The sequence below is a fragment of the Chiroxiphia lanceolata genome, chromosome 21 (genome assembly GCF_009829145.1).
Source record: "Chiroxiphia lanceolata isolate bChiLan1 chromosome 21, bChiLan1.pri, whole genome shotgun sequence".
Classification (NCBI taxonomy): domain Eukaryota; kingdom Metazoa; phylum Chordata; class Aves; order Passeriformes; family Pipridae; genus Chiroxiphia; species Chiroxiphia lanceolata.
Window position 1 is genome coordinate 2,140,786 of NC_045657.1, and position 27,988 is coordinate 2,168,773.

General features: G+C 44.0%; 1 protein-coding gene across 4 annotated transcripts; it reads right to left on the reverse strand.

Moving 5' to 3' along the window:
* Positions 1 to 43: 43 nt before the first annotated feature.
* On the reverse strand, positions 44 to 27,982 carry CNTRL (centriolin). 4 transcript variants are annotated; one of them, XM_032708490.1, is made up of 45 exons: positions 27,756 to 27,982; positions 26,492 to 26,731; positions 26,019 to 26,152; positions 25,362 to 25,492; positions 23,986 to 24,127; positions 23,314 to 23,500; positions 23,026 to 23,219; positions 22,158 to 22,214; positions 21,237 to 21,356; positions 20,160 to 20,385; positions 19,622 to 19,731; positions 18,918 to 19,112; positions 16,615 to 16,768; positions 15,787 to 16,007; positions 15,000 to 15,176; positions 14,557 to 14,691; positions 14,318 to 14,463; positions 13,597 to 13,777; positions 12,962 to 13,141; positions 12,534 to 12,713; positions 11,875 to 11,991; positions 11,321 to 11,465; positions 10,692 to 10,831; positions 9,997 to 10,183; positions 9,411 to 9,727; positions 9,042 to 9,250; positions 8,693 to 8,885; positions 8,200 to 8,330; positions 7,925 to 8,065; positions 7,679 to 7,805; positions 7,358 to 7,522; positions 6,494 to 6,653; positions 6,256 to 6,371; positions 5,576 to 5,793; positions 5,033 to 5,190; positions 4,710 to 4,783; positions 4,158 to 4,346; positions 3,705 to 3,930; positions 3,317 to 3,522; positions 2,911 to 3,051; positions 2,089 to 2,346; positions 1,934 to 1,996; positions 1,200 to 1,400; positions 822 to 925; positions 44 to 341 (listed from the first exon to the last, which is right to left on the reverse strand). In XM_032708490.1, exons 2-44 carry the CDS (start codon positions 26,697 to 26,699, stop codon positions 830 to 832), a joined length of 7,056 nt encoding a protein of 2,351 aa, XP_032564381.1. In that variant the 5' UTR covers positions 26,700 to 26,731; positions 27,756 to 27,982; the 3' UTR covers positions 44 to 341; positions 822 to 829. The 4 variants fall into 4 exon arrangements, with proteins under 4 accessions (XP_032564381.1, XP_032564380.1, XP_032564383.1 ...); XM_032708489.1 differs by having other exon boundaries at positions 44 to 925; XM_032708492.1 differs by lacking the exon at positions 22,158 to 22,214 and having other exon boundaries at positions 44 to 925; positions 9,411 to 9,721; positions 27,756 to 27,981.
* Positions 27,983 to 27,988: the final 6 nt, after the last annotated feature.

Sequence of the window (27,988 nt, forward strand, 5' to 3'; positions counted from 1 at the left end):
TGGAGAGCAGCTTTAAGGAAAAGAACCCACAACCACCCCCCTGTAAAAGCATCGATCACAAAAGTTTATTTTAAGGAAGTACTCAAAAAAATAATTGTATTTAAAACCTCCATGTGTTTGGCAACAGGTCAGGGGACAAGTCCAGCCTCGTAACAAGGTTTCTGTAAAGTCAAAATTGGCCAAGAGCTGAGCACTTAAATAGGAGGTGGTTTTGGGCACATTTAAATACTCATTTAAAATAGTTTGTTTTTTTTTTTTTTTTTAAAAACCCAACATATACATAAACCTGTTCTTCAGTTGTACAAAACCTTCACAGCACAGTGCAGGCCCTGCAGCAGCTCCTGTGGGCAAAGGCCTTGTCAGACAGGGCTCACACAGTGAGGTAGGAGAAGTCTTCAGAGGTGGCAGCTGAGGGCCCACATCTGAGCTGTGGGTGTGCTCTGAGCTCTTCCAATGTGAAGCCACTTTTCAAGTACCAATTTTAACTTCAGCTGGTCCAAAAGAACAGTTCTGTCCTGGGCTGCTGTGGAATCAGCCCTGCCAGAGGTTCAGCCACTGGGCTGGACAGTTCCTAAGCCAAAAACGTGTTACTGAAAGGCCAAGGATGGCAAAGCTTAATGTTTAACTTGGTCCCTCTGTGTTCCAGGAGAGCTCCCAGCAGCTCCTGCCCAGAGACTCCTCCTGCAGAACACACCCCTAAACCAGGACAGACACCACGGCCCTGGGAAGGGACAGTGGGCTGGGAACCCCCTCCTGCCCCTGTGTCCCTTGGCATTCCAGGCTCTCAGGGAGGCTGGGACCAGGCTGAGGTTGTGTCTCACCTCTGGCTTCACCGAGAGATTCCTTGGGAGCAGGAACGTGTCGTGGGAGATCCTGAGACGCTTCCCAGCCTGCTGGGGACCCCGGCAAGGCCTGGCAGAGAGGCCTGGGAAAAGCAGTAAAGTCTGAGTAATTAATGCCTTCAATTAACAGAGACATTAGACTTTGTAAAAACAAGAAAAAATTTGATTTTAGAGAACAAAAGATTAAGAAAAAAAAAGCCCAAACCACTCCGAGGAAAGCTCAGCCTTTCCAAATGCATCAGCTACTGCCAGAGTAAGTGCAGGGTGTGATCACCCCCCTTCAGAAGCCCCTGCCCAGTGAGAAAAAAAACATTAAAACCCCCCCAAACAGAATTGCTGCCCACAGCAGCACATTACCTGAGTTCTTGTTGAATTCAGAGTGCTGTTGAGGGATCCCAGGCTGGAGCTCCTGGCCAGGAGCAGCGAGTCGGAGGCAGAGCTGAGCAGGTGGTGGAGCTCATCGAGCTGTCTCTGCAGGCTGTGCAGGCTCCCGGCCGTCTGCTGCTTCCCCCGGAGCAGCACCTCGGCCTGCTGGGCCAGGGACTGCCAGAGCTGGGCCTGGGCATGGACAGGGGGGTCACACCAGGGCACTGCCCACTGGACACAGGACAGGCCTGGTTACACCAGGCAGGGCCACTTCCCACCCTTTTGAAAAGGTCAAGTCAAGCCATAAGGGCTGGAATGTTCAGTCTCACACCACAAGCAGGGGGCAGTGGGTTAGGGAATTGTTTTTAAACAGGCTCTGTTTTGATGGCCTTTGCCATGTTCTAACTGAACCCCCCCATCACCTTCATGGGCGGCCCTGAACTCATCTGTCATGTTGCTGATATACCACCGTGTGATAGAAGTGAGGGAATCTTCTTGGAATACTCTAAAATCCAGTTAACTGCTAATTAAAATTACTCATCTTGCTCCAGCCTGCATTGCCAGGCTTCTACTGTTTTACTTTTCCCCCACCCAAAGCTCCTGTCCCTGGTCACTCCAGAGTGGATTTGGCCGAGCTGGGGGTGGATCCCCCACCCCTGGGGTGTTTGGGGGGGGGTGGAAGTGGCCCCGGGGCCGTGTGGGTGTGACAGGCACAGATGTGGCACCTTGAGCCGGTCCTCGTGCTGCTGGAGCTGCTCCCGGAGCGCCTCCCCCCGCCACTGCTCGTCCTGGGGAAACAGAGGCACATGAGCACAGCAGGGACAGGGACCCCACACATGGCTGCAGCACCAGCAGCAGCTGCTTTCCCAAAGCTTTTTACCATTATGAAGATACTGGAGATGTTCCACTTGTCTCCCCGGGACAGGAGCTGTCTGTCAGCAGCAGTGAAGGGCTCCCAGTCCCCAGACTCACACAAGAGGCTTCCCTTTGCTTCAGAGGATGTTTCCAGATCCTCCAGCGGGTACAGAGAAGAGGAGTTGGGAGATTTAAACCCCGTCCTAATTTCATCTTCGACCTCCAGGTTAAGCAGTGTTGCTGCACTCTCCATTTCCCTTTGTCTCTCCTCCAGGGTTTTGACCTGCAGCACAGAACAGTCTCAGCACTGGGTTACAAACACCTCATCTGTCCAGAGGGGCTACTTTGAAAGGGTTACACCAGGACCACTGCAGTCAGAACCCCCAAAACCTCTGCCCAGCTGCAGCTCTAGTTCCAGCATTAACTCTGCCAGGGAAACCCCCTGGATGGAAACAGGAAACTCCAGGACACAACTTGTTCACTTAAACCTTGCAGGGCCTTCCTGAATACTTTCCAGTTGCCAACAACATTCTTCTCTGCAGGACCCTGTTTTTAAAGGGCTTGGAAGCAATTTATAAAGGATTTATTAAAGGACTAGAAGGCGTCAGACAAGGTGGAATCCCTTTTAATTCAAAGTGAGTCTCAAGAGCAGAAGCTGGCCCAGGCTGGCACTGACAGGTCGTTAAAGGCTCCCTGAGTAGCCCTGAACGTTGATAACATTTAGTGATTTGCATAAATCATGACTGGTTATGCCAAGGAGGTGTATTTGTAATTGTGACAGAGCAGACAGGAGACTCAAACCCAGCACAAATGAACTTGACTGGGAGTGATCAACCCTCAAACCCACCTGGCTCTGGAGGTCCCTGTAGTGCTGCTGGATCTGCCCAAGGTCCTTCACGAGGCCCTTGGCTCGTTGGTGGTTCCTGAGGGCCACTTGCTCAGCTGTTGCCACATCACTCTGCAAACTGGTGTTTTCATGCTTTTGTTCCTGGGAAAATGCAGGAAGATGCCTTTTAGTGGGAGCATCCAGTGCACAAATATGAACTGAGAGAACCCACATAATTTCTTCAAGTTAAAAGGCTGAAACAGGATTAAAGAGGAGTAACTCAGGTTCTCTGCAGCACAGCCTGGAAATACCAGAGGTTGGTTGTGTCTGGCCAGGGGGTTTTGTTCCTCCTGTACAAAAATGGGTGTTCTATCATTTTGCTGTTTAAAATAACCCCCCAAACCTTCTCCCCTCAGCCAGGACTTACCTGCAGTTTTCTTTCAAGCTCCATCCTTTGCATGTTCTGTTTTTCTTTCAGACTCAAGATTTGTTTTTCTGCTTCTCTCCTCTCTGACACCATCAGATCTTGGAGCTGCTTTAGCTCAGACTTGGAGACTTCCAGTTCCTCCTGAAGACACTGTATTTCTCTGTCTTTCCGTTGTAACTGTGATTCTCTTTCTGACAGCTGCTGTTCTGTAATTAACATGTTTTAAAACCAATCCTGATTAGCAGAGCCTGAACCATCCTGGCACATTTCACACACAGCAGACGCTTTTCAAACACCAAGAAACCAAGTGAGATGAACAGAAATGTTTGTTGGTACCCTTAGACTGAGGGCCCAGAGGTGGAAACAATTAATTTGGGCAATGACTTACTGCTTTTTCTGACAGTTTCTTCCAGAGCTGCACATCTGGACTCCTCCTTTTCCAGCTTCCCAAGGTTTTCCTCTGCCAGCCTGACTTTTGCTGTTGTCTGCTCCAGTTTCTTGTGTTGATCTGCAAGTTCCTTTTCCAAGAGGATTCTCTCCTCTTTCACTTTAGCTGTACATTCTTCCAGCTTTTTTCCTTCACGCTCTGAACTTTGCTTGAGGTGATGGAGAACCTGCCAGAAACCCCCCCACTCAGAGCTTGAACACCAAGGAGAACAAAAACCACCTCTAAGAAACATTACAGAAGCTAAAGCAGCACAAATTGGAGAGAACTGGAGGAGCTTTAAGGTCCCTCCCAAGCCAAGCCAGGCTGTGGTTGTTTGTAAACTCTCCCCCCACACTTTTTGGCTGCCTTACTTTTCAGCTCAGGGGAAGTGAGGCAAGTCAGGGGGCTCGTTACCTCTTCCTGTTGAGCCAGTTCTGTTTCCTTCTCTTCAATCTTTTTCTGGAGCTCCTCCAATTGGTTCTCCCTCTTCCTCTGCCTCTCCTGGTGATCCTTACGCTTCCTCAAATACTCCTGGATGTCTCCTCTCAGGGCTGCCTGCTCCCTCAGCAGCTCCTCCTGCTGCCTTGTGTTGTTCTTCAAATCCTGCAACACAAACCAAACCCAGGTGAGAGGAGGGGCTGGTGAGAGGAGCAGCTCTCTGGCCAGAAGGGTTGTGTCTGAGAGCACAGAACTCACCAACCCTGGTCACCCTGAGCATTTCCTTCCATGCAAACCCCCTGAGTGGACTGGCACAGCAGGAACCACCAGGGGAGAAACCAGGGCTGGCTGGTTGGTTGGTTTTAAAGTATCTTAAAAAACAATCAAACCCACTCCAGACTCAGTTTCTGAGCTCTGCCAGGCTCTGAGGCTGAGCTGGAGTGCCCAGACAAACAGGGATGGGCTGTGCCTGCTGTGCCTCAACCTCCTCCCCCTGTGGCAATAAATTTGTGTTTCACTAAAACCAACCTGTGCCACTACTTGGAGCTGCTCCCTGGAGTCACTCAGTTCTCCTTTCACTGTTTCTAGTTCTTCCTTTTTTCCTAGAAAAAATATTTGGCAACAAGAGTCTTTCAATCAGCAGTTTGAAATCCCTGCACACAGAAATTCTCTCTTAAGTAAAGAATGAACAATAGAAGCAGTTTCTAAAATTTCCATCTTCTTGACACTTTCTGCCTAGAGACATCTGAGCATGTTGGATATTTAACATAAGACACCTGAGTTAAAGTGTGTCTTTTAACACAATTTCTCTTGAAATGTATTACAGCTTAAGCCCAAAAACTGATCTTTACCTTGAAGATCCTCCTGGACAGCAACAATCTCTCCATTCAGTGATTTCTTCTGCTTGCTCAGTAGCTCCACCTCCTGCTGCAGGTTCTTAACCTTCAGTTCCATTTTTTCTACATTGGACAGTGCAGCTCTGCTGCTGTCTTCAGCAGCAGTTAAGTCTCTGTAAAATGTGAATAGATATTCTTGGTTGGTTGAAAATCCTTAAAAAGTGTCAGTGAAATCTCCTCAGCCCAAGGGGGTGGTACCCAGCAGTCAGAGCAAGACAAATGTCCCGTTCCAAGATTCAATATTTAACTTTTTCAACGTTTCTCGTGGCAGTGCCAGGATATAACAAATGCTGTTGAATTCACCAGCTCCACTGCTGAGTATTTTCTCTAAGTTATTGCATTCAGGCTTAAAATAAAACCTCCCCAGGACAGAAGGAGCTGCACATTCTGTATAATGGGGCACCTCAAAGTTACAGCTGTATTTTTAATTCCGACAAACGGGCATTCCAAGCACTTCCCAGCCCTTCTGAGCTTTGCAGCAAGAAAATATCCCCCCACCTTCTGGTTTGTGACAACCTCTTCTCCAGACTCCAGGAGTCTTCCTGGAGCTTTTCCTTCTCCTTAGCCAGGGCCTCGAGGTTGTTCTGCAGAGTTTGCATTTGGGAAACCAGCTGTTGGTTCTCCTGCCGGTCTTTCTCGAGGAGCTGTTCCTGCCTCTCCACTTCCCCTTGCTGGCACTGAAATAACCTCTGAACCTTCTCCAGTTTTAGCTTCTCCTGCAAAAAAACCCCAAAAAAACAAAAACCAACAGGCATTTTGAACATGTTTCTATGATCCAGAAGGGGAACAAGTATTAATGTCCTGCAGCAGTTTGAAAACCTGGCCGGGTTGGAGGGGATTTGTGAGGAAGGTTGTGGTGGAAATGAGACTCACCCTGTGCAAGTGAGGACACAAACAGAATCCAGAGAAAAAGACTCTGGAAGCTCATGCTAAGGAAACTGTTCCCATCATCCAACAGCCACAGAAGAGCCTTCTGTGTTTCTGCCCCCTCTCCCCCCCATGCACCAAAAAATCCCATTATTTTAAAGGGTCTAAGCAGACTTAAGGCTTTTCTGTGATAAGCTGAAATCAGATTAGGAACTGATTGATTTAAAAGCATCAGGACTCTCTTACCCAGAGCTTCACAGACCCACAGAACCTCTCCCAGTCCCTGTATCAGCTCCAGAGGCAACACTCACCTCCAGAATTGCCACCTGAGTCTTCTCCAGCTCATTGACCTTCTGCTCGTGCTGCAGTTTCAAACCTTGAAGTTCGTTCTTTTCGAGCTCCAGCATTTCCAGAACATGTTTCAGCTCTAGAAAGGTGAAATAAATAAAGGTTATTGGATTAGGATGAGGAGACTGTGGTGATGCACAATTAAGAGCTCTGTGTGTTTCTTTCCAATCAAAACAGCAGTGAGTAAATGCAGGGACATACCCATCTTGTGCTTGGTGATCTGCCCAAGGATTCCTTGAAGGTTTTCTTCCTCCTTTCTAATATCCTTGTTCAGGAATGAAAGCTGTGCTCTTTTCTCACTCAGCTGGGCATCCAGTTCTTTCCTCTCAACATTAAGCTCTTCTAAAATGACTTTTATTTCCTGTGGAAATATATCAGTGTCACAAGGAATGCCATTATTTGCAATCTTTTAAATATAAGGTCTAAATATTTATAACATCATTTAATTAAGTCTGTCATCAATATTCTGCTCCATTTGATTCCATCATACTGTTTAACAAACAAAAAATACAGAATGTTTAGGTTAAAGTCTTGCTTGTTGATTATTTACAGTAATTCTGCAAAGGTTTTGATCTACAAGTCTGACCATAACACTGTCATTGCAGTGAATAACAGCCATTAAAACAAAGCCAGACAGGAAGCCCCCACGAAAAAAACCAAACCACAAAATATAATTAACCTCATACTTTGTTTTTATTTCAGAAAGGAAGCACAGAATCCTCTCAGTGTAAGTGGGGCTGGGCACAGGCAGCTGTGTTGTGTTTGACACACACTGATCACACTGACTTGCTCCAGCAGCTGCTCATCTCAGCAACAGGAAGTCATTAATGTCATTTAGTTCTCAGGGGACCAATTCTGTCAGAATTACTGGAGCTGGGGAGTTCTTAGTTGTGCATCTGGACCAAACCCATAAACTTGCACGTTTATTTTTCATAACCCCATTTTTCAGCGGGTTTGGGGAGGTGGTAGAAAGCCAAACTGACTTTGTGGAAACTTCATGGAATGTTTTTGCTACTCCAATCCTTTTTCTCGAAGGAACTGGGAGCTGATGTGGAACAGACTCACCCTTATCTGGCGCAGTTTCTCATGTGCTTCTGTCTCTCCATCCCGAAGGGCTTCCTTGAGGTCCCCTTTCTTTAGGGAAATGCACTCCTGCAGGACATGGAGCTCTTCTGTTCTCTGGTTCACCTGCTGCTCCAGGAACAGGAGCTCTTGCTGCTGAGCAGAAATCTACAGAGCACAAGGTTAACAGAAGAATCAGCTGAAAGATTCTGGTTTTGTGGCTTCACACACAAAAAAGAAAAAGTGACTTAAGGCTCTTCTCAGCCTTCAGTTCCAGCAGAACCAATAAAATTGGTAGCCCAGGGTCAGTAAGCTGAGCTTTACCTGATCTTTCAGTGTTTCCAGTTCAGTTTTCTTGCCCTGAACAAGGCTTTCTGCTTCTCTAATGATCTGGAGGTGATGGTCCTCATTGCCTTCTGCCAGTCTAATATCTCCTTGAAGCTTCTGAAGACTGGGAGGGAGGATAAAAACATGAGTCAAAACAGGAGAGAATATTTAAGGCAGTGACTTATTGGAGGAGGACTTCTTTATTTAATCTAATACAGTTTATGGTAAATTCCAACCCCTTACCTTTCAGAGAGCATTTCTATCTTCTGGTTCAGTGACTGGAACTCAGAGTCTCTTGCAGCCACCATTTGGTTGATTTCCTTCAAAATACCTTCTTGTTCCCTCTTGTACTGTTCCAAATCCTTTGTATCTGCCTGTAATAACCTAAAAAAGGATTTTTACCTTTTTATATTAACATTTGAACAGCTCTCCCTCTCCAAAAGCACTACTTTGATACTGGAAAGCATCTAATCCTTCTCCTCATCCCCCTGGGTCACAGACCCACAAGAACAGTGTACCTGAGTTGCTGAGCAGCTCTCACAAGTTTAGTGGCCATTTCCTGAGCCCTCTGCTCCAGCTCCTTTGCCTCTGACTCGGTGCAGGACAGATGCTGTTTGGCATGACTGTACTTCTGAAGAGTCTCTTTAGTCTAGAGAAAAATTGAAAACTGAGACAACACATCCCATCTTGTGATTTCCACATTCATATCCTGCAGTCAGCTGTTGGAAAGGGACCTCCTAGCTTGAATATTCCACCTGAGCCTTCTCCCTCTCTACCACGAAGTAGAACCTTTTGTCTTGGCCAGAGCAGGAAATCTTCCTCCTCTTTGGCAGGGACTAAAACATTTTCTTTTAGCACAGGTTATCCCACGACTTATTTTCATATAGAAGCATTTTAAGAGGCTTCAGGTTATCCACATGAAAATGAACTGCTTAGACAACCAAAAACCCTCTGCTTAAAGTAACCAATGCAACACTTAAATCCTTCTGCTCTCAGTTCTGGCTTTCTCACCTTTCCCCTGGTGCTCTCCAGTTCCACCTGAGCCTCTGAGAGGAGCCTGTCTGCCTCCCTGAGCTCAGCTCTGCGCTTCAGGAGAGTCTTCTCCACACACCCAACCTCCTCTGCAACGTCCTCCTGGTGCCTCAGAGACCTTTCCAACTGCAGCTCTGCCAGCAGGTTGTCGGGGTACCCATCAATGAAGTCCCTAAAAGGTCAGGGAGGAAAAACATGGAATTAAAATACAAAAATACCAGAGGTCTGGAGCCTCTTGGAGTTCTAGAGCTGTGAATGAGTCAAAACTGACTTTTACTGGGCAAGAGTTCAGTTATTTCCAATGCTGACTCCCAGAGCAGTCCCTCACCTGCGCCTGCTCTGCCTCTGAGCCGCTCGCCGCAGCTCTGCCACCTCACACTCCAGCTCTGCCCTTTCGTGCTCAAGTTCTTCAACATTTTGAAGCAGTTTCTCCACCTCTCTCTTGTATTTCTGCTCAGCTGCCTCTGAGCACCTCTCTTTGTATTTCTGAGACTTCAGGTAGCACACGGTGTCCTCCAGCCTCGACACTTCGCTCTCCTGCACACGGGGAACGCACCAAGAAAATCAACATCCGGGGTCTGGTTCCGTCCTCCCGAGAGGAGAGGATCTGCTCCTGTCAGGAGCAGATCCAGAACCCTCCCAGCACAGGGATTTTTTTTCTAATCCATTTGTCAGGCAGTTCCCCCCTGGTTCTTACCAAATCGTGGTGTTCAGGCACGTTGCAGTGGAGCACTCCCAGGGGAACGAGAGGGACAGTGAAGTTTGGAGGCAGAGGGCCATAAACCACCTGGGCTCCCACAGGAGGAGGGCCATGGATGATGGATCCAGGAGCAACTGCTCCTACACAGGCTGCTGCAGGAGGGGGGCCATAAACCCCTGTTCCCTGAGGGGCAGGGGCACCATCTGGAAGGGCAGTGTACAGAACTGTGCCAGGAGGTGGCACAAAGGGAGGCTCTTCTGGAACAGGAGTTCCTGCATTTCCTTCACCATCTTCTTTCGCTCTTCTATCTTTACCTAAAAAAAAAAAAAACCCAACAAAACCCAAACCACAGGTTAGTTTAAATCATTTTTTTAGTAGTTTAACCCCTTTTTTCAGTAGTCTTCAAATATTTTAAATTCTATAAGGTACAAAAATGTATCAAATGTTGCTGAAACTGGATAATGAGTTCAACAGTAATAAGCATTTATATTCCCTCATGCACATCAAAACATTCACTGTGATCCCTAAGCAAGTCCATCTTTAGTGGGCTCCTGAACATCCTGAGCCTGTGGCACTGACTTACCTCTACCAGAACTGGCTTTGTACGACCTATTTCTGGCTGGGGAATAAACCCAACACCCTCCTTGGCTGGGTAAGTCTTCCCTCCCACGTGGCCTGTCCTGGACACCCCCTCTCCTGGATGGGGATGAGCCAGAGCACCCCAAACACACTCCAGAGTCCTTTGTGCTCTGGGAAGCAGGAGTTGAAGCCTAAAGAAAAAAAAAAATACAGCGTGTGTTAATCTAGAAATGACAAATCATGTAAAATAGAGCATTTGTTGTAGATGTTCTAATGATTTTTCAGGAGCAGGCTACACAAACACTCTGCTGGCTCATTTCCAAACATGATGTTGCTTTAAAAAAGGACCATTAAATATATTTTAACAATATTTCTTTTAAACTCAGACAAATGCTCCTTTCCAGTAAATGCCTGTCTGTAACATCCCCTTTTAACCTTTACCTAAATGAATTTGCAGCACTGCACTTTGAGGAGCTGTCTCTAAATGTTATGTACACTGGATTCCTGTTACACACAGTAATGGGCTTTATCAGGGAACATTTGGGTGTGTTTTGTTTCAGTATTTCTCTTACATGGCATCCAATGTTTGTTCTTCAGTTCCTCCCAAATCCAGTAAGTTTATAATGCACTTTCCCACACCAAATGGCTTTCCATAAGGGAAAAAAAAAAAAAATCTATAACAGGGTTTTTATTCCTGACCTGTGATGGTGGCAGGTAATACCAGTATCCTCTTCTTTTCCAGGGATCTGCTGTGCTGGGGATACAATCACTGTGGTGGGAGAGCACATTTCTGAGGGCTGCAAGTTCCCCCTGTAAGTTGTCAACTTCATCTTTGTTAACTGTAAATTAATCACAGTTTTAGAGGCATGCAAGGCAAATAATTAAATAAACACTGCATTCAGCTTTCCCCCTCATTATTATCCTGGTAACCTGAAAAAATAATAAAAAGTTTAACTGCTGGGGGAACCAAACTAAATGTTGGATTTGGTGACAGACATAGACTGGCCCTGGGGGGTTTGGCATTTTAAGACTGTAGAAATACAAGTTCATATCCAGGTAACTGCTGCCCATTTTCCTCACACAGATCTCTGACAGTGTTCCAGAGCAGCATAAATTAAATTCATAGCACAACCTGTTTTCCAAATAGCTATAAAAAGTGCTGTTAATACAAACTAATGAAAATTAACACCTATCCTGTGTAGAGCTGTACAAGGAGGTGTTCTGAACACCTCATTCTCCAGATTCTCAGCTCAAACAATGAGAAATTTGGAATAGTCGTCTTTTTTGTCCCTGCCTCTCTGCAATAAGAGGAGAGAAAAGAGAATTACCTGTCCCAATATTATCCAACAACCATCTTAAACGGTCGATTTCTGCTTTTTGCTGCTCCATGACTTCATTTAATTTATCCATTTCAAACTTCTGAGGGCTTGATGCAACAGCCTTCTCTCCAGCTTTCTCCATTTCACGCTGAAACTATTTGAAATGCAAGTTTAAATCAAGGCAAAGCACTTCAGCTTAAATCAGAGATTGTGTTAAAACTTTTTGCCCATGCCCAATCCATCCCTACAAAAATTCTCACTCAGCAGAACACAGGTATCACTTTGAGGGAACAAAATTGTTCTTCCCATTCCCTCATGAGACAGAGGCTCATGGGGAGATGATTGAGTGAACAAGGAATGATTTTGCTTAAAAGTCAGGGAGGGTTTCATTTTGTTCTTGGGCAGGTGACGGGGGGGGGGGAAGAACATCATGACTCAGGAAAACCTGGGGGAAAAGGGCAGGGCAAGAACCTCTAAATGTGGCATTCTCAGAAACTCACTGATAGGTATTTTCCCATAGAACATGATACAATATAACATGAACAAACACCAGTGCAACCTACTTGCTCTTCCTTCTCTTTGAGTTGTTGTTGTAGCAATTCTATTTCTGCTTCTGCCCTGGCCAGATCCCGGGCAGCACGAGCTGCCTCAGCACAGAACTCCTCAGCTTCCTCAATCTCCTAAAATCGAGATTTTTATTGGAGCTTTAGTTTGCAGGAACACTTCAAAAGCTTGCATAGGTGTCATTAGGAAAAGCTGACCAAAAAGAAGCATCAGCATCTGCCTGTTCTGGCATTCCAGAAACTGGCAAAGTTCATGGAGAACAATGTTTCTCCTTTAACTTTGCAGTATTTGTACAGAGGAGGTGTCAGCACAGAGCCAAAAATGGTTCCCAGTTTTAAAACCTGTTTCCAGTTTGTGCAAGCACAAACTTCCATAGTCCTTTCTTTTGCTTTCCTATCTCCCAGAACAATAGATTATCTATTGCTTGACTTTCCACTAACAAGAGGTTTAATTTGCCTCTCTCTCCCCTTCCCTCACAGGAACACCTGCCCATACCCAAATCACTCCTTCATCCTCTGGATTTCAAACCCTGGCCCAAGCAAGAGCTCCTGTGCAGCAGGACAGTGCAGAAGGAAGCTCTGAAGCTGATTTAAAGGACACCAGGACTGTTCCCACTGCGATGGCACTAACAAGCAATTAATTAGCAATGCTGATTTACCTCAGCCCTCTCCTGATTAATCCTGAGCACAGTCCCCCGAAGAGCCTTGAGCTGGTTTTTAGCAAGGGAGAGCTCTGTGGCTGCCAACTTATCTGAGGTGACAATGGCTCTCTGCAGTTCCTTCAGCTCCTTATCCAGACTCACAACCTGCAGTTGTGCCCTGGCATCTTCTAGTTTTTTCTGAAAGCAGGAAAATGGTATGTTTGAAAAGCTTGAAGTAAAAAAGGCTCTCTATCCCATTTTGTATTATATGCACAGAAAAAAAACTAAAGCAAGAACAAACCATAAAATTTAAGGAAAAGGAAGATGTTATATTTAACCTTTTTATTCCTGCCTGTTTTATCTTAGAAAGCAAAATAAGGCAGAAGTTTCTGAGTCTTCTTTTCTGAGCAAACACAGTGCATGGACCTGCCCTCACTCATTCTTACCCTCTTCTCTAAATCCTCCAGTTGAGCAAGAATAGCCTCCTTCTCTTCATCTGCCTCCTGGAGCTGCTGGTCAGCAAGGCCCTGAATCTCTTCCATGTTCTTTATTTTATCATGTAAATGCTGGATTTCATTCTCCAACTGATGGACTTTGTTCTTATTCTGCCTGTTTTCAGCTTTAACCTGTAAGTGAAATAAGTTAGAATGAGTAGCCAGAAATACTTTTATTTCTTTTCTGATTTAATAAAACAAACTTTTGGAAAATGCAATCACCAGCACACTTGGTACCAAAAGAGAAAGGAAAAATAACTGCTTTGCCCCTGTAACTATAACATTTTAAGAGTGCCCAAGTTATTTGTTAGTGATATATACAGTGATCTTTCAAGAAGGTTAATAGCTGTAATTTTCTCCTGATACTTCAATTCTTTGTTGCCTCTGAGACATATTATTGAGTCTAAATTCTAATTTGCCAAATAATCAGGCAAAAATCAGAAAGCTACTAAAAAATAAAACCAGACTCCACTGTCACATGAAAGACAAAGTGTAGCAAAGCTCCATCTGTAATGAAACTTGATCCTTCAGCTGCAAGTTTTTTAGACTAAGCTGAAATACTCTTGCTTTAGTTGTTTGATACTTGCCTGTCTATATTTCTCCTGTAACTCTTCCAGCTTTTCCTGCTGGGATACCATTTCTTCCTGCAATTGTCTCTGTCTAGCCCAGGCTTTCTCTTTTTCCCTCTCAGCATCAGCAAGGATGTCATTAAATTCCCTCTGCAGATTTGCAAGGCTTTTCCCTACAACATCAGCTGAATTTGGGCACCTGAAAGAGAAACAATTCAGGTTCCAAGACAGAAAATAACCATTTGAAATTGTGATGCCCAGTACTGAAATAATGAATCCTGAGACAATAGTGCAAGTTTAAGACATACACTATACATTCATTCTGCCCTGGGCAGCCTCTTCCAAGGCTTGACAACCCTTTCAGTGAGGAAAATGTCCCAAATATCCAATCTAAACCTCCCCTGGCACAGCTTGAGGCTGTTTCCTCTTGCCCTGTCCCTTGTTCCCTGGGAGCACAGCCTGACCCCCCTGGTTCCCCTGCTCTTGTCAGGGAGTTGTGGAGAGTGAGAAGGTCCCTCCTGAGCCTCCTTTTCTCCAGGCTGAGCCCCCCCAGCTCCCTCAGCCTCTCCTGCTGCTCCAGCCCCTTCCCTGGACATGCTCTAGCCCCTCAATGTTTTTCTTGCCCAAAACTGCCCCCAGGATTCGAGGTGTGGCCTCCCCAGTGCCCAGCACAGAGGAACAGTCACTGTCCCTTTCACATGCACACATCTCACACTATCTGTACTTCTGCTTTACTCACTGAATCTCTCCAGCCCCTGACTGAAGCTTTTGCCTGAGTTCATTTATACAAGCCAAGACTTCCTCAGGGTGAATTAAGTTCCCAACTGCATGGTTTAGCTGGTCCTGAAGATCTTTAAGCTGTTCTTTCAGGAGATTGTTGTCTCCCTAAAAAAAAAGACCGAAAAAATCCACACAGACATAAGTAAACAAATCTACAAATGATAAAAGCTTAAATTTTTAATACAACAAACACTTCACCTGCAGCTGTTTGAACTGAGAAAGGAGCTTGTAATTTTGTTGTTCCTTCTCTTCTGCCAGCTGTGCTTTGGTCTGAGCATTCTCTAACACCTGCCTTTCTTTTTCAAGTTCAGCTTGCAGGGCTGACAGTTCCATCTACAAACACAGAAAACCTTCAGATTAACACCCCCACTCCCCAGCCCAACCTGGCACTAAACACACAACAACAGATGCATTCCTTAAAACAGTAACAGTATAACAACACCTCCTAAAAATAAATCCAACAAAACAACTCCAACCAAACCATCTGGACCCAAGCAAAGTTCTAAAGCCCAGCAAAGTGGTGCCACCTTCCATTTGGGGGCACAACTAAACCAAAAGTTGGAGGTGTGGTAGGGAGGGAAGTTTGGTCCCTCATGCTGGGGCAGGTAACACCTCTGGCAGCACCAGAGCTCTGTCCTTACCTGGCTAAGTTGTTTCAGTCTTTCAAATTCTTCTTTTTGCTGCTTGGCTTCAGCATCCCTCTCTCTCAGCTGGGCCTCCAGCTCAGCCTCATAGGCACTGACCTTCCCTTGGGCATCTCGGAGAGACTCATTTATTTCTTGCTGCTCTTGGAGGGCCCTCTCCAGCACTGCAATTTCCTGGAATTCCAGAGTCATTTGAGAAGGATGTACACAGAGAGCCAGGATTTCTTAGGAGTACAGTGCCTCTCTTCCCCTTTAACCCAGGTACTCACTAAACATTAAAACTTGAAGGGTTTAATGTTTAAGGTCGGGTCAGTGATGCTGCTCTGACTGGTCAGAAATGGACACTCAGGTTAGAAAGGTGGAGCTCGAGGTGCCAGAGTGACAGAGTGATGTGTCCCTGGAATCCAGGCTCACATCAAACTCCTCAGGGTGCCAGGACAGCTCTAAATCAGGGCTGACAGGACAGATCCAAGCTGGTAACACATCCCTGGCCAGTGTCCCACTCCCCACGGGGTCACCTGCAAGTCCATTTGTAGTGATGCCTGAAAGGTAAAACCTGCATTTCTGAGGCATCTCCCATGAAGTTCATATTTACTGTAAGTCTCTGGCAACTGGTTTTAAAGGCCAGATTCTATTCTCAAGGTGTGTGGGCACATCTAATTGATGTTACCATACCAAGTCCAAGGAACTGTGCTTCCCTAGTCCAAATCTGCTCATCAGCCTTTTGTTTTTTCAAGGTTACTCTTAGACATCTGAATTTGGGAAGAAAGGTATTAAGCCTTACTTTTCTCATATTTTCTGCATCCATGGCAACCATTTCCAGGTTGTTTTTATCCTCCTCTAGATCTGCCAACCTTTCTAGCAAAGATTCTTTATCCTTCTGCAACTTCTTACATTCCTCACTGGCCTGTTTTGCCTGGCACTTGACACTTTGCAGGTATTCCTGCAATCCCATGATGATACTTTCCAAGTCCCTTTTCAGGGCTTCATTTGTTGCTATCTGACCTGCAGAAATGCAGAACAAACGTGAGATTGTTAAGAAGTCACATTTCTTTACAAAACAAACAAAACTTGCTTTCTTCATCTTCTTTAAATGTTTGCCTTTTGGAGTAAGTAATTACAACAAGTACCTAGAACTCAAGGAGAAAATGTCTGTGCTTTCAGGATTTCCCTGACCACTGGGAGAGTTAAAAAGAAACTCTTTTTAACTCTCATTCCTCCCTCCCACCTAAGGTGACATTTGTTACCTTTACACCTAAATCAATTTTGTTTCAATTTTTATAATCATGTTCTTTTCTGGGATAGTCACTTTTACATAGATTAGGTGTGTAGTAAATGCATAAATTTACTTCATTGACTTCAAGTCAGTTTTCAAACCCTAGCCCTTACCTTAAGGAAAAAGAAAACAAGGGAAAAACCTCACAAATGACCTTCCCCAACCCTGTACAAGTGAGGTGAACACACACAGTGCCCTTTTACATCAGTTAAGAATAGTTTTTCAACATTTTCCTACACATTCCGTATTTCATTTGCACAAAGATAAACAAAACTGAATCCTTGACTGTCATGTTTTCCTAAAAATAAATACTGTAAGAAAAAAATTCAAATTTACCATCAGTGAGCTGCTGCTCCAAGTCCTTGATTTCCTCAGTCTCCTTTGCAATCCTGGAGAGCATTTCATCCAGGCGACTCTCCAGCTGTTGGCAATGTTTGTTCATCATATCCAGCTGCTGTTCTTTACCTGCTTTCTGAGCTTTCATGTGAGCCTGGTAATGAGCAGTTGGAAAGGGAAAGCATAGATTTAAAAAACTCCAACCAGTGATCTGTCTCAGCTCTGCAGTGTCCCTCTATCAGCAATAAAAGTCATACATTGTGGTGTTTGGGGTTTTATTTTCCCCCCCTCCTGCCCCACAAAGAACCCCAGATAAGCAGCAATCTGTGACCAGCAGCATTGTTTGGAGCCTCCCCCTTGCCCAGGCATGGTGGATAAAGCCTGCATTTATAAATCATTCCTCATGACTACTATCTTTCTTCCTGCCTTTACATTGTGTTCTACCATTTCCTCTCTCAGTCAAGAACAAACATGATTTCTTCCAGAACCTTTAATCCTGTCGTCCTGCATTGCCTTCGGAGCAGATGATGCTTTAGAACATGTCAGGTCAGCACTCCAAGGAAAATACTCTGAGCAACCAGCAAGTCTGGCCAACTTTACAGTTAAGCTTTACTTAAAGCAGAATATTTATTATTTTGTTAAAACATTTCTCGGAGATACACAGACTTTGGTCAGGACTTGATGCATTTAGGATGAATCAGCTGATTGTTTCAGCTGTATACAAAACGTGGTTGTCAACAGAATAAAGTGTTGTTTCTCACTGCTATGAAATTGCTCAGAAACGACTCAAATGCCGGAAACTTGGGCAAATACAGAATTATACTGTCACGACAAACAGCACCTTTTTGTCACTTTTCAAAAAGAATAAATCGAGCCAGCAGTACAAAATTTAAATGCAAGTTCTCAGGAAAATAGAAACCAAAACCAACTTTAAAAGTTGCTTCCATAACAAAAGTAAAATCCATATTTTCTTGGATTTTTAACGGATTAAACCGGAAGTTAATTTTTAACATCCATATCAGCGCGATTCGACTTGTAACCTTGCTAAAAACAAACCACCCCTCAGCTTTCAAAAGTGAAATATCAACAAGTAAATCCCAAACCGAGTCGCCGCTGCAGCTGCTGAATGTCACCAAGAAATGATGTTTAAAAACAACAACCGCGAACACTTACAGCTTTGCCTTTGTCCTCTCTCCCCGAGATGCCCCTTGCCGAGCGCCCCACCCCGGGCCGGGCTTCATTTGAATCCCGAGCCGGTGCCTGGGCTCGGGAAGGGATTAAGGGGCTGTGCCATGGCTGCCGCTCGGGAGCGGGGCCGGAGCTGCCGCCCTGGCCCGCTCCGTCCCCGCTCCTGCTCCGTCCCCGGTCCCGGTCCCGTTCCCGGCCGTTGGCCCCGGCAGCGCTTCCTGTGTTGTGATTCGAAGCGAGGGGGGCCGCGGGAAGGGCCGGGCTCGCTCCTGCCGTGCCCCGGGAGCCTCCCCGGCCCTTCAACTACCCAGCAACTGCGCAAAAAAAGTTTTAAAATGCTCTTTTCCCCCCCTTTTTTTAAAAGAGTGTTTGCGGGCTCTGCCGAAAACAGGAGCCAAGCGTAACAATTCTGCCATTGTTTCCTCAGAAGCATCCAGCCGGCCCGACACGCTTCCATTGGAGATAAGCTTTTTAAAAACACCAACTCAATTTCGGTTCGGTTTAAAATGTCTACAAGCACGTGCTGTTCCTGAACGCAGTGAAGAACCCAGAAATCAAAAGCCCTGCCTGCCTGAGGGTAAAAACAATGAGACTGTGAAGCTCGAGCTCTGCTTGGCACAGCCGGCTTTGCCCCAGCCCTGGAAGAGGTGACCTCGGAGACCTTGATTCTGTCAGCACTGAGGGGAGTGTGTGTGACAGGGAAGGGCCATCAGTCCCCCCAGAAAGGCTGGAGAAGCACTGCCAGACACAGAGCTTTAACATCTTCAAGGCCAGGTTCCACAAAGGGAGGCAGGAAGGGCTTCTCCCACAGGAGTTGCCCCCCAGGCTCTGCACAGTGTGTTTGTGCAGAGCACAAAGATTCAGTTCTTAACATGCTGGGCAGCAGCTGCTGTGGAAATTAATTGTTCAAGAGTTTTGCCAAAGTCAGTTGGTTTGGAGGTGTTTTTTTACCTGTGAGGAGTTGTGTGTTTTTCAACTGGTAACAGTTAATGACTTTGATAAACAGAAAAGGAATATATAACTGATGAAAGGGGCACAATTGAATGCTGGTCTGTTAAAGCAGCCTTTGCTCCAGTTCTCAGTGCATAAAAACTTCAGATTTTGGTTTTACTTACATGTCTTGGATCCTCAGGATTTACAGAAGCAAGAGAACTCTGCAAGTCTTCCAGCTCTTTCTGTTTTTTCCCTATTTCTCTTTTCTGTTTCTCTATTTGTTTTTCCAGTTCTAAGGTTTCCTTCTGTAGCTCCTGCAGGATTTGTATCTTTTCACTCAACTGCTGCTCGACTGCTTCTCTGTTGGCCTGGGATATCTGGAGGCAGCATTAGGGGGTTGAGTGGGTTTAACTGGAAATACACAGCTGATCAAGACCATACTTACCAGTCAAATAAAGATCCTGGGCATTGATTTTAAGGCGAGTTAAAAGACTAAAAATACCAATAATTGATGACAGTTGAAGTAATGGAAAATACAATTTTAGCTTAATGCTGATAAATGGCTTTAAATTAATTCTTGCTGCCAATTATGGAGCCAGGTTGCTTATTAACTGCACCACTAAACCTACACAGCAGGTTTCTCAAAAGCATTCTGGGGAAAGTCAATCAGCAGCAGCAACACATGTTTAGATGCCATTAATTGCACCAAAACTCTGACAGGTGGTTTATAAACAAGCTCTTTAAAGCCTCTCAGATTTTTCTGAGGCATGACAAATGGGTTTATATATGTGCAGTGGCCTCTTGAAAAGAATGGGGAGAAAAAGTTACATTTTCTAGATCAACAGTTCTTCAAACACTTTCCTTTGTCACTTGTGGAACAACTTACTTTTTTCTGATCCAGAGCAGCCTCCAGTTGTCGCAGTTCCTCTGTTACCTTCCAAACTCGTTGCTCTGCATCTCCAATTGCACTTTGCAGTTCTTCCAATCTTCTTTGTGCTGCAGACAAAAAAAAAACAAACCAACATAAACCCCACAATCCCACAAGATACTTTATAATATTGTGTATGACATTGATACACAGTTTCCATCACCAGAAAATCAGCGTTTTCTTAACACAGTGATAATCACAGCCAACACATTCTGGTTTCTCAAAAAGTGTGTCTAAAGTTCTTTTAGTGAGTCTTACACAATGAAATTAATGCATCAAACATGAAACCTCCCTAGCTTTGTGCTTTCAATAACGTGCAATCCTTTCCTATGGAGTTATAGTAAAATAACAGCCATAAGAAATGGCAAGAGCTTTGACCCAAAATGCAAGCACAGTGTGTAGAAATGACAGCACTTCTTATGTCAGCGGAATAAACCACATTTCATATGATATACATATTTAAATTTTATTTGATTAAAAAAGGATAAGATTTTACCTGAATTAATCTTTTTTTCTTTACTCTCCAGCAGCTCATCCAGAGTTTGGAGATGCAGTTCCAGCTGGGTTTTCCTCCAGAAGTCCTCTCCCTGTCTCTGCACTTTGCCCAGGTGCAGCTGCTGAGCCCTGTCAGCGATGAATCCTTCCCTCACAAACATGTTCCTCTTGTACCTGGCCTTGCCAATGTAGGGGCTCTCCCCGGGCACATCATCCACCTCAACCTCCTGAAATGCAGGAAACAATCTCTCTTTATCCCAGAAATCTGGCTGCAGACAATTCATAACAGACATTTAAACCAAACTGAAATGAGAATAATTAGAAGAAAACAGATTCCACTTGACTTGCTTGGCCTTGAATATTGTTATTTTAGAACAGAATTAAAAACAAACTGACCCAACTGGGGGGCGACCAGTTTGTTGCAAATGTGTAATACAAGTTCCTGTTAGGAAGAACTTTATCTTTGTATTTTAGATTTACTTAGATTATACTTAGTCCATTACATTGTTGCACTTAAATTTTACTCAGACATAACTTAGTTATAGTTAATTATTACTGATCTTCACATTCCTTGTGAGACTGCTTTCATTCAGGCATCTCCATATTTGTTTGCAGGTATGACAGAGAGGGTGGGCTCTACTAGGAGAAAAATTCAACAGAAAAAGCACAGAAATTTTAATACCATCTAACTCAGGCCTGTGGGATTTCTCCAAGTAAAAGGGCCTCCAAAATTAAGCCAGAAGAAGGGCCTATCATTTCTTTGGTTATTAAGAATGAAATATTTGCTCAAGGACTCAGCTAAAACACACACATATAGATGTGTACACTAATATTCAGCACATTAAATATCACTCAATGTTTGGCTGAAAGCTTATATCTTATGATTTTAAAATGAATATATTTTGTATATATTATATATACAAATATACATATATATTGTATATTCAAAATATATTATATTTTGTAGCTAATAACTTTTAATCAAGCACTGTCTATTAGAATTCTAGAAAACTTTATTTTCCAAGTTGAAAATCCAGAGGAAGGGCAACGAAAAAATCCGTTCTTCTAAAATTATTACCTCAGATGGAAAATAATTCAGTGGCTCAAATTTGGCGTCGATCTTGTAAAAGGCCAGTTCCTGCTCCAGCTCATACTGCTTCTGGCAGGCTCGGGTGAGCTCCACTGTCTTCTGCTTCAGCTGAGAAAGCAGGGACAGGGTCAGCTGAATTCATCCAAGTGCCATCAGCACACCCAGCTCAGTTCTGCAGAGAGCAGGGCACAGCCACAGCTGGGGAACACAGCTCACACCTCACACCACAGAGCGGGGACATCACAAAGTGCAGCTTTATTAGGAGGTACAATGATGATTAAGAGGAGACAGAAGCCCCACAATTAATAGAACACAAATGATCACATGAAAGGCCTTTGAAGTTTCTGTGCATCAAAGGTTTAAAAAGAAATCTGTTACTAACTTAGGATAAAAAAAATAATTTGGCTGGGATCCTCTAGCAAAATCCAGGCCAAATAATCAATGTATTTATTGCTACCAATGAGCATAGAAGCTTTTAACACTCACAGCCTGTAAAAGAAACAAAATATCTCAATTGTCAAATGTACAAGTTTATGCATTTCATTTTAGATTAACTTTGTAGGTTTTGATGCTATTTTTAAGTAAAGGTCCATCATGTGATTTCATCTTAAATCAACTTTTCACACTGAATACCTGAGGGAGAACATGCAGCACAATTCCAACAGACAGTGGAAAGCAGGACTAATGGAGGAAAAGATAAGAACAGGAAAGGCTTAAAGGAAGATTTTAAAACCTGATAAAACGTCATGCAAAAATTAACTGTGTTTCAGAGAAAAGGAAAACAAAATATCAAGAAAATTGTATCCAAACCCACAGTGAGCACTTCATACTAATGTTGCTACGTCAGTGAAAGTGCAAATACATCCTAGAAATAAAATAACCATGCAGGTAGGAGCACAGGGGGGCTACCTTCAGTGAGGAATAAAGGCTCTGCAGAAAGGGGGCTGGGACAAACCAACACACCAGCTGAAGGAGGAGAGAAGCAAGCAAAGTTTGTCACCCCAAGGATAACAGTGGGTCCCAACTGCAAAGTATTTGCTGCTAAATCTCACTATACTGAAAACTGCATTTTAGAAACAGATTGCTGGTTAGTGGGGGTGTGCTCAGAGAATAAACAGCTGGGGAAGTGTTAACTATCAAAAGGCTGGAGGATGAAGTTTTAGAGGACAAAGTCTAACAAGACAAAAGCCATCTATTAAGTTCCCATCAGGTCACTCACAATTCATCACTATCAAGTCAACAGGACTTTCCTTGCATTTTATAGCTATCAATGAAAGATATTAAAATATAAGATTTTAGGATTATGTGAATAAAATAGAAGTAAACCAATGGACATTACCCAAAATAACAGTCAAGGGCTACTACTGACATACAGCTCATATGCACATCTTGGTTTTGGAAAAGTATTCACTTTTTCCCTCGTTGCAGCAGCAGGTTAGAGCCTGACCAAGGCAGGATATTTCAGTACATCAGCAATTTAGCAGCCAGAGGACACTTAACCTTTCATCAATTGCCCAGATTTTAAACAAAAATAAACAATTACTAGAGACAAACAAACAAGTTGCCATAAATGACAAGAGTGATACTGACTGCTGGTTCAATATACTCACTTTTTCTACAGAAAGAATGTTGAAGAACCACTGGTAAATAACCACTCTTTAGAGAGTTGAAGTCCCTAAGGTTTGTCTCAGTTTTAACCATAAATCTCCAGCCATTTGAACCCTCACACTGACAACTCTGTGTCCAAGTATTTCCCTAGTGCAGGTGATTACCTTACCAGCTCATTTTTGGTGCCCAGGTCCCTTTGTAGGTCTTCAAAGCTTTGTTTCTGTTGCAAAGTCTTTTCTTTCAACGATTTGTTGACCTCATCTTGATGGTGAAGCTGCTCGAGCACCTTGGACTGGGTCAGTTTGAGGTTCTCCATCTCCTTGACTGTGTTTTCCAACTCTCTCTCTAATTTTTTTATCTCTTCTGCAAAACAGAATGACAGAAACATTCAAATAGAAAAGTCTTCTCCTAAAACTTCGATTTTCTGTCACTCCCTTTAGATTTAACATACTAGTACCTAAATTAAACCTCTGCAGAGCTTCCTGCCTGTCAGGATTTGTCACGGGCTGCCCATCCAAGTTTTCCAGTGCTCTCAAGTGGAATATTGTGTACAAGCAGTAGTGAGGCAGATTTCCAACTGGATTATCAGCAAGGAATAGAGAGGTCAGATCTTGGAGAGGCTTTAGTTTAGCTATATCATGGAGCTAAATCAAAGAGAAAGGGAACAATGATCAGACATCCTTCCAAGAACAATTAAACCCCCAGGAGTGAACTTCTGATTATGTAGAATGGCTTATGTTAGGTTTGTATCAAAGGATCTATTTTAATGTTTATGCTAAAGAGTAATCTCTAAAACCCTACCCAAACACACAGCACTATGACTAAAGTCACTTCCTAAAATCAAATGGCTTCTTCTATTAAAAAATGTAAAGAGGGTAAATTTAATGAAGTTTGACCTTGGAAATTCAAGCCCCCAAGGCCTGTGGATATTCACAACCTCCCAAAAACTCCCACTGTCTCAAACAACATCCTACAGGTTTGTATCTTCAAAACCCTGCACAAAAGGAGTTTTTCTGACCAAAAGGAAACACACTCAGCAATTCTTCAGAGTAAGTCACTCAGTGTGGACACAGCAGCTCCCTCAGGGAAGGATCCTGAGCAAAGCCTGTCTGTGCCTCCCATCACTTACTGAGGACAGTTTGTTCTGGTTCAGGTTGAGGACACGAAGGGATCTCAGCTTCTTCCCCAGCCACACAGGGATGTGCTCAATCTCATTCCCTGCCAGGTTCAGCTTTTGGAGGTTCTGCAGATGTTCTATACCTTCGATTTTGCTGGAAATGAGAAGACAAATCAAGAACCGCCACAAATTTACAGGGAAGCTGAGGCATTATGGATGAGCTACAGCAAAATCTGCCTCACATAATCACCAAGAGATCAGTAAAAACAGTTATTTACTGCCATGGACTCACAATTCAAGTTAAATTATACCAACTGACTTACAAGTACTAAAGTAAGATCAAAAATTACAGAATGACTTTCTGTCTCTGTGGCAAAACCTTTACTTTTACATATTTAGATTATTTTAATGTGTGGTAATTCCTTTGTTCTTTTTCTCCTGAGAACCTTATGGGAGAAAGATGAACCCAAATAAACAAGTTTTAGTGTTTTGTGTTTTTTTTTTCCCATACAAAGAAGGATCAACTGTAAACTGACAGCATGAAGAGCTACATTTTTCAGTGTTTTATTAAAACAGTAAATAACCATTGAGGAAACCATGTTAGGTTTTAGTCTATTCAGGCATTTATCTAAAGATGTGATTATTGTTACAAAGGACAGTAGAATGTGCTCATTTATATACTATTTATTGAATATATACCAGCTGTACATAACTAAGGTCTGAAAACATGGAGCAGCAGCTAAAAGCTCCTCTGCCTTTTCAATTCCTGTTGAGAGAGGAAGTTGTGTGAATGCCATGTGTAGAAACCTGTGTTTTGCCCACTTCCTATTCTTAACTTCTCTGCTGCAAAGTGGGTTTCATCACAGTAAAGATCATAATTCACTGGTAGAAACATTAAAAGCAATGAAAACTCATTTGCTATTGTATGAACCATTACTCTTCAACAATTTTAACCCACTCAAACAAGGCAGCAGACTCTCAAAACAGTTAAAAAGCAATTCAGTGGGTTTCCTGCCTGCCTGATCAAGCCCAGTCAGCTCCCTCTCCTAAAACAAAACTTATTATATTATCTGTAATAATAAGCAGTAAAAGTTTAATTAAATTTTTAAGGCATTTAACTGGCACACTCTGCACTGTGGTATCTGGAAACCTGCACTTCTGGCTTGGCTTCCAAGGAAAACAAATTTAACCACAGCACTGACAGCACTTCCCAGAACTATTCATGCTTCCAACACCAAAGAGATTGTGCTTTTTAAGAAGATCTCACCAGAGCCTGTTAGCCTTGAATACAACTGATGGGAAATGCATTTTGGAGAGAACTCAAGCAGCAAAAGAACATCAGCTTTACTGTCCCTGGGCTCACCAAACCTGCCCAGGTTTCCTCTTACCTGATCCTGTTGCAGGACAAGTTGAGCTCCCGTAACTTCAGCAGTTTATCCAACTTCTCCATCTTCTCTATTTGGTTGTTACTAAGATTTAGTATCTCTAGTTTAGAGCACTTCTCCAGATTTTCTATGTACTGAAGAACACAAAATGAGTCCCTCAGCATTGCAGGGTTTTTTTTAAAAAAAGAGAAAAGCAGATTTCTGTTTTTAACAACCACCTGTTCACTACAAACACCAAGTGTTCTAACATTTAATTAATCACAGTTCCACTGTTGGGTTCTAAAACCTCACTTTAGGTACAGACTTCTATAGTGCTGGAAGAGAAAAACTGGATTTTAAGTTTACAGTGGACCAGTCTCATTTACATAAAAGAGAATATGCCATTAAAAAACACACCCCAGAAAAAAACCTCTCCCAAAAAACCAAACCCAAACCAGCACAACCCAAAAGCTAAAACATTACACAAATTAATGGTGTTTTAGACATCACTCTAATGAATCAATTGGTTTTCTTTCTGCCTTTTTTTTTAACAGAAACTGTTTGCAGGACTAAGCTAACAGAATATGGTGTTCACAACCATTTAAAACAAACCTTTGCTAAAAAATAAACCAAAATCAACTTTAAACTTGGTTTAATTACCAGTTATTGTCAAAACCTTACCTTAAACTTTTTGTCCCCATCTTTTGGGGAAGAAAGATTCAGTGAGCTTATACATGCCAAATTTTGCTGTTTTGACAGACCTTTTATAAGGGGCTCAGTGATGTACTTAACTCCTGGGGTAACACCATTTTCACCTGAAATTAAACAGAGAAACTACATTTAGCAGTGAAAAGAACCTGGTGATTTTTATATTAGTCTTTCATTTCACACCGAATATTGGCAAAACATTGAAAATTATCCCCTCCCTCTCCAGGGAACGAGAAGAACCAGCACATCAGGAGCATTTACAGAGAGGACTAAAAGTCTCATTATTCTCATTTCTTCATTTGAGTTCCCAAAAAAAAAAGAAGAAAGCAAGTTTTTCAGGCTTCTTTCCAACAGACCATACATCTTTAACCACACAACTCACAGAACACTGGCTTTTTATGCTTGTGGTATGTACTTTCATACCAACGGTTGTTCATTATACAAACCTTTATGAAACTTAAAAGCAGGTCCCACGTTTTCTGCTGGAATATCCAGGTGTTGGTACACCTGCTCCATGCTTTTGGGAGCAGCTGGAGGTGTCTGTTGGCCAAGGGGAGACGGGGATCTGGTATCTGAGCTGACAGGTGACATTGGACTTGGTGTCGGAGAAGTTGGTTTTGTACTTAACACTTTTCTTACAGAGCCTTTCCTCATTGCCAGAAATCCCAAATACCACAGGACAAGATCTGGAAGAACAGAAATGAACATCAGTCTGTGTATAAGGATAAATCTTAAGGGTTTGCACAACAACAAAAGGGCTACAGGGAGAACGTTGTGCCAAACCCACATCTAAGCCAGCTCTCCTGAGGGTGCCAGCTTCCAGTTCTCATGGCACTGGGAAGAATGAACACACCTTTCAGGTCTGCAGATACCCTCAGCTCAGACTAACAGAGCTGGCAGAGGGCAGAAACACAGGATTGCATCCCAATTGCTTTTACCAGAGGTAGAAATCAACCACTTTGCACCAAAAAGAGCGAAAAAACAGGCAACAGAGAAAAACTCCGGCATTGCCAGAGCTTCCCTTTCTGCAAACAAATTATCCCGTGACTGCCTGGGAAATTCCAGAGAATGTTAACAGACACTTCCCCCAGTGAAGAAGATATTTCCCCGGGGATCAGAGCAGAAAAAGCCATGTGCAGGTTCTGTGGGACAAATCTCTTGTAGGGATCATCCCCCAGAGACTGAGTTTTACTGACACCCACACCCAGTGAACAAAGAGCACGTTTTAAGACAGTCTTTAAGATAGAAAAGTATGATTTTACGGGAACGTGGAGGTCTGTGAGTGATCGCGTTGTGTCTTGAGAATATGTTCTTCGTTGAAATGGATTTTGTTCCCTCCAAAATTGGAAGGGAAAGGTGGTCAAGGAAAAGAGCGGCAAGGAAAAGCCACTCTTTTCCATCCATTGCTTGGAGGCACAACTCAAACAGGACCAGGAATGTGAGAGTCGAAGAGACAGAAAGATGCTGCGGGCGTTTCTTCCTGTTTTAGGGAGCGCGGTTGTCATTGTAACGCTGTTTCCTGAGCACAGATCGCGGTTTGCAGTGACACCCACGGCAGAGCAGGAGGGAGGGGGGACTGGCCTGGGGGTCCCCCTTCCCCGGCGGGGCCCTGGGTGGTCCCAGTGCCCCCCATCCCCTCCCCGGTGACCCACCAAGGCCGATCCCGGTCCCGCCGCGCCCCGTCTCCCCTCAGGCCGCCGCTTTGATTACCTGCGTTGACATGGTAACGCCGTGTCACCGCTCGCCGCCGCGGCGGCCAGGGCGGCCCCTGGGGCGCTCCCGAAGGACGGCACCGGCTCTCAGCGGACCTCCACGCCGCCTCTTCGCCCCGAGCGAGCGATCGCCACCAACCTCACCCGCCGAGCCGCGGGTGCTGCGGCTCCTTTAAGGGCGCCGCCTGAGGGGCCGCCCCGCCGCCATTTTGTCCGGCGGCCCCGGCGGGT

Coding starts and splice junctions, on each gene's coding strand:
- CNTRL (XM_032708490.1), bottom strand. CDS start 26,699: ATGAGGAAAGGCTCTGTAAGAAAAGTGTTAAGTACAAAACCAACTTCT. Junction 11,992..12,533: donor TTAATCAGGAGAGGGCTGAG/GTAAATCAGCAT, acceptor TCTCGATTTTAG/GAGATTGAGGAAGCTGAGGA. Junction 9,728..9,996: donor CAAAGCCAGTTCTGGTAGAG/GTAAGTCAGTGC, acceptor TTTTTTTTTTAG/GTAAAGATAGAAGAGCGAAA.